We start from the raw sequence: 11,569 nt of genomic DNA, 5'->3' as shown, positions 1-11,569 counted from the left end.
AGGGTGGACTGATTCCATTCAGCATCCATGAACACATGGGACCAATTTGGCCTTATGTGGACTAAATAGGCATCTCCCAAAGGCATAGATCAGGCGAGAAGAAAGGACAAAGTCTATTGGCCGGGTATGAACAACGACATTGAAGTCAATACCAGGAAGTACAAGGCATATCAAGAGCCTATGCCAAGTCAGCACAAAGAACCATTGATTCCACATGAAGTTCCTCCCCATCCTTAGTCCAAAATTGCATCTGACCTCTTTCATGTCCATGGCACTGACTTCACTGTCATTGTCGACTACTTTACCAAGTACCCCTCCAATGCATTTACACCTTCCTTAAATAAGGAGACCAAAACTGCATATAGTATTCAACAATTAAAAAACAATTGCACAATATATCAAGCACAATGGTCGCACACACTCTACATGCTATTTTCATTTTATTTGGTGTGCCTAGAGGGATCATTATGAATAACGGACTGCAAGTTATTATTAAGCCATTTCAGGATATGTGTGAGAAGTTGAATATCGATCACACTACTTCTTCTCTTCATTACCATGGATCTAATGGCCTAGCTGAATGGATGATTCACACGGTGAAATTCCTAATTCTCAAATGTAGACAGACCAAGCAAGATTTACACATTGCATTGTTAAATCTGAGAGTGACATTTTAAATACAACTATTCCATCACCAGCAGAGCTCATGTTTGGCAGACCAGTGTGTACCTATTTACTTATTCTTACCCATTCTACTCTCTCAGCAACTAGAGAGCAACTTTTTAAACTGCAAGAGAATATGACCAACATGCACAATACAAAGTTTACAGTTGGGACAGCAAGTTCACACCCAGGATCCCACAGAAGCTACGTGGCAACCAGTTGAGGTGACAAGAATTTATTCCAAACCAAGGCCTTATCAAGTCATTCCACACAAAGGTGCAATGATGAGGTAACCAAAGGCAAATCAGATCCATTCCAGCTCCTCAACCACCGTACAGTCCTGTTGCACAGAGGACAAGACCCCGAAAGCAACCAGGAGCAACACCTAAGAATGACAATTCCACAGATCACTTTGAGCAATTACAGAAATGTCCAGACAAGGTTACCATTACAAGATCTGGACGTACCAGCAAATTACCTTTATTTTTAAAATACTTGTTCATGGGATGTGGGCTTCGTTGTCCAGGCCAGCATTTATTGCTGATCCCTAATTGCCCTTGAGAAGGTGGTGAGCTGCCTTCTTGAACCACTGCAGTCCATGTGGTGTAGGTACATCCACAGTGCTGTTGGGGAGGGAGTCCCAGGATCTTGACCCAGTGACAGTGAAGGAACGGCGATATATTTCCGAATCAGGATGGTGAGTGACTTGGAGGGGAACTTTCAGGTAGCGGTGTTCCCATCTATCTGCTGCCCTTGTCCTTCTAGATAGTAGTGGTTGTGGCTTTGGAAGGTGCTGTCTCAGGAGCCTTGGTGAATTTCTGCAGTGCATCTTGTAGCTGGTACACACTGATGCTGTGCATCGGTGGTGGAGGGAGTGAATGTTTGTGAATGGGGTGCCAATCAAGTGGGCTGCTTTGTCCTGTATGGGTGTCGACTTCTGGATCATTGGTGGAGCTGCACTCATCCAGGCAAGTAGGGAGTATTCCATCACACTCCTGACTTGTGCCTTGTAGGTGGTAGACAGGCTTTGGGGAGTCATGAGGTGAGTTACTGACTGCATGATTCCTAACCTCTGACCTGCTTCCCTGGCCACAGTATTTATTTTGCTAGTCCAGTTCAGTTTCTGGTCAGTCGAAACTATGTTGATAGTGGGGGATTCAGCAATGGTAATTCCATTGAATGTCAAGGGGAGAGGTTTAGATTCTCTCTTATTGGAATAGTGTTCCGGACCGTGATGGGGGGAAGGCGCAGTTAATTCTAGTCCCACTTCTCCACAGGTCACAATGATAGTTTAAATGATTAATTCACTCACAAGTCTGGCCAATCATTATCCTGTGATACTGTTATTCCCAGCATAAAAAGACTAATCAGTCTTCTTTCAGTAAATGCACAAATAATATTGTGAAGCAGATTATTTTTTTAAAAACAAGTAAATAAACTGGTTAACATACAAGTTATAGTTTAGAAGTGCAACAATTTTCCTCTTTTTAAATAACAGATATTTGAACCCTCACACACACACACAAACACAAAGCAGGACAAAACAAATACAGTCCCCTGGAGGCTGGAGTATGGGAAAGTTCCTTTTAAAAGGATAAAATTTGAAAAGATCTCAACTCTGTTTATCTAACAGAATTCTGGTCACAATAGATCTGGAAGTTCCTTCAGATGGATTTTTTGGTGAAACTGTCCATGATGATTCTTACTTAACACAACTTTGTAGACTTTCAAAATAAAACATATGAGTTATCCTGATGAGATGTTTCTGAGAAAGTTTTAACACAAAAGTAGGGCAGATAGAGTGAAAGAGAGAGCCCTTTTCTTGCAGCCTGCTTCTAAGGCACCCAGACACACACTCTATCGTGACCGAGAGTCTTAAAGGCTCAGGTGTTCAAAGAAAACTTCTCTTCAGCCAGATATTTTTAAACCAATCAGCAAGAGTCTTTAGCCTGGTAATGGCAGTTAGCTAAGATATACAAAGTGTCTCTTCCCTTTCCAGGTGCCCCCTCTGGACATTATCTTGACCTGTGTTTTTTTTGAAGAATGGCTTATTCACAGCCTCAAATCAATATCACAAACTTTTAAAATTAACTCAGGCAGAAGAATGTCTAAGATTCAATGCTTTTCATATGTTCCAAAAAACAGGTTCCTCATAATGTTCATTGCCTGGCATTTGTGTGGTATGAATGTTAGTTGTCACTTGTCAGCCCAAGCCTGGATATTGTCCAGGTCTTGCTGCATTTGGACATGGGCTGCTTCAGTATCTGAGGAGTCACGAATGGTGCTGAACATTGTGCAATCATCAGCGAACATCCCCACTTCTGACTTTTATGGTTTAGAAACTCATGGATTCATTAGTTCTATACACTTATGTAATGGTAATAAACATGAATATATATTGTAAATAGTCATAGTTGTTTGGAAGGGGGTAAGTATCATTATATAGAAACATTATATAGATGTTGTAATATGTCTTTAAATGATATTAGCATGATATTACCAGAAGGGAAACATATCAGTGATCCAGTCTTAGTTTCACTTTTGCTTTGAGCAGAGCACACACACTCAGTTCTGATGCCTTCAAGCTTCATACTATGTATAACTGTTCTCATGTGCCTAGTCTTAATAAATGAACCCACAGTGTGTTCACCAAATCCCTTATATGCGATTGGTGCCTTGACAAATAAGTAAGCCCAAGATATTATATGATAATAACTCAACGCTCCAGAGCCTCAGCAGCTCTAGGAGAGATGGATGCTGCTGAGGCAGATCGGAAACCAGGAGGGCACCTCAATGTGGAAGCACCCACCGAGATACACAAGAATGTAAGAAATATGAGCAAGAGCAGACACAGCCTGCCCTGCCATTCAATGAGATCATGGCTAATCTTGGTCTTCAACTCCCCTTTCCAGCCCACCCCCCATATTCCTTGATTCTCTGAGATGCCAAGAATCTGTCTACCCCAGTCTTAAATGTATTCAAGATGGAACATCCATAACTTTCTGGGGCAGAGAATTCCAAAGATTCACAACCCTTCTCCTTATCTCAGTCCTAAGTGATCGGCCCCTTATCCTGAGACTGTATCCAGTGTTTCAGATTCCCCAGTGTAGATTTAAATGAAAATCTCAGAGTGGTGAAGTTGGCAGACCCTCAAAGTGGAGGGAAAGCCCCTCCGTGTGGATTGCTTGGACCGGGTAGACTTATAGATTCATGGACATCTACAGTACAGAAAGAGGCCTTTCAGCCCATCGTGTCCATGCAGATAAATAAAGATCTGACTACACTAATCCCATTTTCCAGTGCTTGGCCCATAGCCCTGGAGGCTGTGGCAACACAAGTGAATATCTAAATACTTCTTAAATGTTACGAGAGTTTCTGACTCAACCGTCCTTTCAGGCAGCGAGTTCCAGACTCCCACCACCCTCTGGGTGAAAAAATTTCTCCTCAACAACCCTATTAGCCTTCTACAACTTACAGCCTTGGTTCAAACATGGACAAAAGAACTGAACTTCAGAGATGAGGTGAGATTGACTGCCCTTGACATCAAGGCAGCATTTAACTGTCTGTGGCATCAGGAAACCCTAGTAGAACTGGAGTTAATGGGAATCAGGGAACTGGAGTTAATGGGAATCAGGGGAAAATTCTCCTCTGGTTGGAGTCTAGCCTAGCACAAAAAATTTATGCCCCCTGGTTATTGACCCCTCTACTAATGGAAAAAGTGCCTTCCTATCCACCCTACCTATGCCCCCCACGATCTTATACACTTTTATCAGGTCCCCTCTCAACCTTTGCTGCTCCAAGGAAAATAACCCCAGCCTATCCAATCTTTCCTCATAGCTCAGACTCTCCAGCCCAGGCAACATCCTGGTAAAGCTCCTTTGCACCCTCTCCAGTGCAATCACATCCTTCCTATAATGTGGCGACCAGAACTGCACACAGTACTCCAGTTCTGGCCTAACTAGCATTTTGTACAGTTCCAGCATAACCTCCCTGCTCTTGTATTCTGTGCCTCAGCTAATAAAGGCAAGTATCCCATATGCCTTCTAAGCCATCTTATCTACCTGTCCTGCCACCTTCAGGGATCTGTGGATATGCACACCAAGGTCCCTCTGATCGTCAGTACTTTCCAGGGTCCTACCATTCATACTGTAAACCCTTGTCTTGTTAGCCCTCCCCAGGTGCATGACCTCACAGTTTTCCAGGTTGAATTCTGTTTGCCACTGCTCTGCCCACCTGACCTGGAGCCTTTCTTGCTCATGGTCCTGTCACTGGGGTCCGAAGCCACTGACTGATGGCCGGCACCCCCCTGCTGATTGTTTTGGCCTCAGCTGTTTTAACTGGTGCCCGCCTCCTTGGAGCAGGCAGCTGACCTGCTTCCCAGGCTGCCACTGGGAAAGATGCCTAGTGGCGGGAATGTGGCAGGGTGTCTTTCCAACATGGCTCACCCTGTACAAAAACAGAATTACCTGGAAAAACTCAGCAGGTCTGGCAGCATCGGCGGAGAAGAAAAGAGTTGACGTTTCGAGTCCTCATGACCCTTCGACAGAACTTGAGTTCGAGTCCAAGAAAGAGTTGAAATATAAGCTGGTTTAAGGTGTGTGTGGGGGGCAGAGAGAGAGAGAGAGAGAGAGAAGTGGAGGGGGGGGTGTGGTTGTAGGGTGTGTTTGTCCCTACAACCACACCCCCCCTCCACTTCTCTCTCTCTCTCTCTCTCTCTCTCCGCCCCCCACACACACACCTTAAACCAGCTTATATTTCAACTCTTTCTTGGACTTGAACTCAAGTTCTGTCGAAGGGTCATGAGGACTCAAAACGTCAACTCTTTTCTTCTCCGCCGATGCTGCCAGACCTGCTGAGTTTTTCCAGGTAATTCTGTTATTGTTTTGGATTTCCAGCATCCGCAGTTTTTTTGTTTTTGGCTCCCCCTGTACATAAACAAAATAGCCTGGACACTGACAACCTGAAAATGCTGGAAATGCTCAGGTAGCGTTAAGGTTTCAAGTCGAGGTGATCTTTCATCTGACCTGAGGGAAGATAGAGGTGTAAGAGTTTATTACAGTGGGAAGGGCAGGAAGAACATCGATGATAAAGCAGCGGGCCTATGTTACCTGACCCCTCCCCCTACTCCCCCCGTCCAGCTCCCTATCCTTTCAGTAAGGGGCCGGGAAAACTCAGCTCAGAGTCTTATGTGGATAAACTTTCACCAGAGGCTTTGAAAGGGATTATGAAACATTGCTTTTACTGTCAGGCCACTCCTAGTAACAGTAAATGCAGCCGAATGAGAATCCACCAACTTATGGTAAACAGTGATTTAAGTAGAATTGAACACCAGGTAATATTACAGGAATTTGGTTGTTGGAGTGCATATCAATGAGTGTGGGGGCGGAGACAGGCAGGAGGAACTGGGAAGTGGAAAGGACAAGGTGTTTGTACTTTAATGATCCAGATAGCAAGACCAAAAAGAAAGAGGGACAGGTAGGCAGCTGTTAGATTCCTGGATTTCCAGGAAGGCAGAGATTGATAGAGGCATGAGAAGGTGGAGGACATTCACTCCTTCATTTCCACCTACTCAGCTCTTTCAGTAAATGACTGAATTTATCGATTTTACGAGTGTCAAATCAGGGGAAAGGGCAGAAATAGGCTGCAATCATGTATTCTTGTTCATTTTCAGGAGTGCTATTGCCAGAGGGATGGATGACCGAGAGCATCTCCCTCAGAGTACACGCAGGGCAGCTGACAGGAGCCATCGGCCTTCAATCAAGAGAGAAGGAACCCTTTCCAACCCCAGAAGATACAATGAACAGGACTATGACTCCCTGCTGAAGATCTGTCTGGACAGATGCTGTTTGTTTGAGGATTCAACCTTTCCTGCTGACTGGACATCTGTAGGGAAATGCAGTGTCCAACCAATGCAATGGAGGAGACCCTATGTGAGTACTGATTTGTGGCTGACTGCTGTCCAGCCTACCCTCCAATAATTGACCATTGTCAGCCTTTCCTCTGATAATTGGCCATTGTCCAGCCTGTCATCTATTGATCATTGTCCAGCTTTTCGTCTATTGACTATTGTCCAGCCTTTCCTCTAGTAATTGACCATTGTCCAGCCTTTCCTCTAACTATTGACCATTATCCAGTCTTTCCTCTTACTATTGACCATTGTCCAGCCTTTCCTCTAAATATTGACTGTTGTCCAGAGTTTCCTCTAACTATTGACCCGCGGTCCAGCCTTTCCTCTAACTATTGATTATTGTCCAGTCTTCCCTATAACTATTGACCATTGTCCAGTCTTCCCTATAACTATTGACCATTGTCCATCCTTCCTCTATTGACCTTTGTCCAGTCTTTCCTCTAACTATTGACCATTGTCTAGCCTTCCCTCTAACTATTGACCATTGTCCAGCCTTTCCTCTAAATATTGACTGTTGTCCAGAGTTTCCTCTAACTATTGACCCGCGGTCCAGCCTTTCCTCTAACTATTGATTATTGTCCAGTCTTCCCTATAACTATTGACCATTGTCCAGTCTTCCCTCTAACCATTGACCATTGTCCATCCTTCCTCTATTGACCATTGTCCAGTCTTTCCTCTAACTATTGACCATTATCCAAACATTTTTCTGATTGTTGACCAGGTGGGTTCTCCTGGAGACGAGAGAAAAGTCAGTTTCCCTGCTTCCAACTTGCCTTGGCTGCAAACACGAGTAAATTCTAAGGGCCAATTATTGACCCTACAACAATGTTTGAATGTATAGCATTTTTATTTGTGGGACTTTGTACGTAAATTGGCTTTGTGTTTACAATGATTACACTGTCCAAAGCAGCTGTAAAGAGCTTTGGAACATCCTCAGGTTGTGAAAGGTGCTATTAAAATGTAAGCATTTCTTTTAGTAAAGTTTAAAGGTAAATATAGAGCTAATGGAAATCAATGAGGTCATGGCAAATTTCAAATAACAACATTTGCTAGCCCTGTACTCCCAGTAATTCTTCAGTATCTATCTTAATGTTTTCCAAACTCCCTGAGTCAATAAGTCTCCATCCATCTGTTTGTTTACTTATTTTAAATATGTTCTGGATTACTTAGCCCGGTGATGTAACTATTAGATCGCTGCAAGATTCTGTTCCTTAGATTTGCCAGCTTAAAAGCTTGTATCTACAAAATTGATTGATTTCCCCTCGTAGTTTTATATTTCCCACCCTTTCTGATGCATTCGGATTTGTGGCTCTATGCAGAGTAAACAAGATATCTCACCTGCATAAGATTAGCGAAGATGAATAATTAGCCTCCTTTTATCTGTCCTCCTTTCATAAACACACATGATGTGGTAAAGTGGAGTACTATGTACTTTTAAGAGAATGCAAGTGGACTAACTGTGTGATAGTGCTGACCAATCACTGTACAGCGCAGGCTACTGGTTAACTGTAAGTCTAGAGCTGGAGGTGGTTGTGGGAGCACCCAAGGATTTAGTGCTCTGCCTTCGGCTGCAATAAACAATCACAGTTTGTTCTTACGTCAATCTCTCTCCCTTATTGATTGCGTGCAATTCGAGTTCACTCGACTAGTGAACTCATAGACTCGATTCATAAAACATGACCAGTTTAAAAAGTGAGATGACCTGCTTTGGAAAAGCTATTGAATCTGGCGATGTGAATTTGCTCCGTTAACATGTTTTACAAAATGTCATTTCTCACATTGGGCCCCAGTAATTGCTCTGCGATGGTTTCCTCAGTTCCTCCAAAGATAGAAAAGAAGGATTTTCCTCCCTATCACAGCTTGTGATAGAACCTAGAAATAGGAGTCGAACGAGGCTATTCACCTGCCATTCTAGCTGCACTACCAAACCTGTTTCCACACAGTGTCACCAGTGAAAATACTCTCCAGACCCAGGGTTTTAGTTAATGTATAGAATAATGGGACACCAGAAGTGATAACATTCTTGTAAACCAGAAGTTGAAATGGATTATGTGCAGGATAAAGAAAAATGTCTCAATTCTCTTGTGCTGTGCCTCCCTGCCTCGCATTGCCACTCTTTGGTCACTCATTCCACTTGACCATGACCCTCGTATTAAATGCTCTGGGCATTTTTCTATCCAGCCTTGTATGTATTGGGCCCCCCTTGTTAGTCTCCATGTTGAAACAATGACCCGCCTCTCGAATACCCCTCAATTTCCCCCTGAGGTTTAATTTCACCATTTTGCTTTTATTCATATTAGTTCATGGGGTGTGGGCTTCGCTGGCTAGGCCAGCATTTACTACCCAGCCCTAGTTGCCCTTGAGAAGATGGTGGTGAGCTGCCTTCTTGAACCGCTGCAGTCCATGTGGTGTAGGTACACCCACAGCGCTGTTAGGAAGGGAGTTCCAGGATTTTGACCCAGTGAAGGAACGGCGATATATTTCCAAGTCAGGATGGTGAATGACTTGGAGGGGAACTTGCAGGTGGTGGTGTTCCCACCTATCTGCTGCCTTTGTTCTTCTAGGTGGTAGAGATTGGAGGATTATTGGAAGATACTGTTGAAGGAGCCTTGGTGAGTTGCTGCAGTGCATCTTGTATACACTGTATATGTTGCTGCCACTGTGCATGGGTGGTAGTGGGAGTGAATGTTGAAGCTGATGTATGGGCTGCCAATCAAGCTCACCCGGATGGTGTCAATCTTCAGTGTTGCAGGAGCTGCACTCATCCAGGCAAGTGAGGGGTATTCCATCACATTCCTGACTTGTGCCTTGTAGATGGTGGACAGGCTTTGCGGAGTCAGGAGGTGAGTTACTCACCGCAGAATTCCCAGCCTCTGACCTGCTCCTGTAGCTGCAGTATTTATATGGCTAGTCCAGTTCAGTTTCTAGTCAATAGTAACCTCCGGGATGTGGATAGTGGGGGATTTGGAAATAGTAATGCCAAAGATTGTCAAAGAGAGATGGTTAGATTCTCTCTTGTTGGTGATGATCATTACTTGGCTCTTGTGTGTCGTGAATGTTATTTGCCACTTATCAGCCCAAGCTTGTATGTTGTCCAGGTCTTGCTGCATGCAGAGACGGACTGCTTCAGTATCTGAGGAGTCACAAATGGTCCTGAAAATTGTGCAATCAGCAAACATCCCCATTTCTGACAATATGTTGGATGGAAGGTCTTTGATGAAGCAGCTGAGGATGGCTGGGCCTAGGACTTTCTCCTTATTTAATATATCAACCCAGTCATGATTTTGAGCACCTCCAATCTCCTCTTATCTTTCTATCACTCAGGAGAACAACCCCAGCTTCTCCGTCTTTCCCTTTCTAATGCTTTGACATCCTTCTTAAAGTGTGATGCCCACAAATGAACACAATGTTCCAGCTGAGGCAGAATAAGTATTTTATAATGGTTTCGCATAATGTCCTTGCTTTTGTAGTCTATGCCTCTCTTTAAAAAGCCAAAGACCTTGCTTGCTTGAGAACAGCCTCCTCAACTTGCCTTGCCACCTTCAAAGGCTTGTATAAATGCATTTCTCTGTTCCTGCACCTTCTTTAATATTGTATTATTTTGTGCATAATGCTTCCCTTCAGTCTTCCAAAACGTATCACTTTACACTTTCTCCACATTAAGTTTCATCTGCTATGTGTTTGCTCATTTTACCAGTCTCTGTCCTGCTATCCATCTCACTGTTTACTTAAGCTTTGTGTCATTTGCAGACTTTGAGATTATCCCTGTCTATCCAAGTCCAGGTCATTAACATGTATCAAAAAGGGCAGTGGTCCCACTACTGAGCTCTGAGTGACAACACCTCCATGGCTCGCTGCTCCCTACTTCTATAATCTCCTCCACTCCCACAACTCTCCAAATTATCTGCACTCTTCTAATTCTGCACACTCGGACATCCTCCATTTTAATCCCTCCAACATTGGTGGGAGTGCCTAGACCCAAACCTCTCAAATCCACACCTGAACCTCATCACCTCTCTACCTCTTTCTCCTCCTTTAAATGGCCCTAAAACCTACCTCTTTAAGCTTTTGCTTGTTAGTCTTAATATTGCCTTAAATATTGCCTTGGCGTGAAATTGTGTTTGATTGTGGGTCATTTTATTGCATTAAAGATGCTATACGAATGTATAGTTTATATATAGTTTTTATTAAGTATGCCGAGAGGTCATGAATGAAAAAAATTGTTTCCCTTTGATATTTTCTTGTTTAAATTCTGTTTTTAAAAAACGGACAAAGGCTAACCTCCTGGAATGTAACAACCCTTGCATTCAATGAACATTCTAGCCAAACCAACACAAAAGACATTGGCAGCAGCCACCTCTGGATAAAGGCAGAGCTATTGTGACTTCTCATCTCCAATGTTGTGCTAATGGTTCCACAGTTGTCTGCATAAAATACAATGGGTTTTAACGAGGATCCTTAAAGTACATTGTTAGCTGAATGGCTCGACCTGAAACCACCCTGTTACATGACTGAGACTTGAGCTTTAATTATACAGCATTTGGATTCTGTCTTCAGTTGAGGTTTAACCTCAGAAGAGAAAGCCAGATACCAGGCCAGCAGCCTGCCTCTATCCTCCGACTCTCTCAAAGTCGAATCTCCTGAAAGAATCCTGTATTTCACCTTCGGAGTGAACTAATTCCCAGAGTACGTGAATACTTTGCTGCATCTTCAACCACCTCAGCCACATTCCGAGGGCAAAGACCAGGGGCAGGAGTTTTACCTTGTTGGCTGGGCGGGGTAGGCAGGCCTGGAAGTGCTGGCGAAACTTTAATTCCTGTTGGCAGGCAGGCAAATCGGCCAGGCGGCCTTTCGATTCTTTATGAAACGTCATCCACGGGCGGGACGAGGTTTCCAACAGGAATTAAAATTAAAATAAAAGCGTAGAAATCTCATTTCTAACATGTCTCTGCTCATGTGAATGAGTCACATGAGGGGACATGTTTTTAACATTTGTAA

General features: G+C 43.6%; 1 protein-coding gene across 1 annotated transcript in view; it reads left to right on the top strand.

Annotated features, from left to right (window-relative positions):
- Nucleotides 1–6,052: 6,052 nt before the first annotated feature.
- The window catches only part of LOC121278256 (calpain-9-like), a 233,754-nt gene continuing 228,237 nt past the window's right edge, over nucleotides 6,053–11,569 (top strand). The window contains exons 1-2 of the mRNA XM_041188486.1: nucleotides 6,053–6,138; nucleotides 6,335–6,593. Coding sequence (XP_041044420.1) covers nucleotides 6,101–6,138; nucleotides 6,335–6,593 — 297 coding nt within the window. The 5' untranslated portion in view covers nucleotides 6,053–6,100. The remainder of the gene's footprint in view (nucleotides 6,139–6,334; nucleotides 6,594–11,569) is intronic.

Source organism: Carcharodon carcharias, chromosome 5, assembly GCF_017639515.1.
Source record: "Carcharodon carcharias isolate sCarCar2 chromosome 5, sCarCar2.pri, whole genome shotgun sequence".
Classification (NCBI taxonomy): domain Eukaryota; kingdom Metazoa; phylum Chordata; class Chondrichthyes; order Lamniformes; family Lamnidae; genus Carcharodon; species Carcharodon carcharias.
Note: the sequence above shows the minus strand (reverse complement) of the source record. Positions and strands in the feature narration are given on the sequence as shown.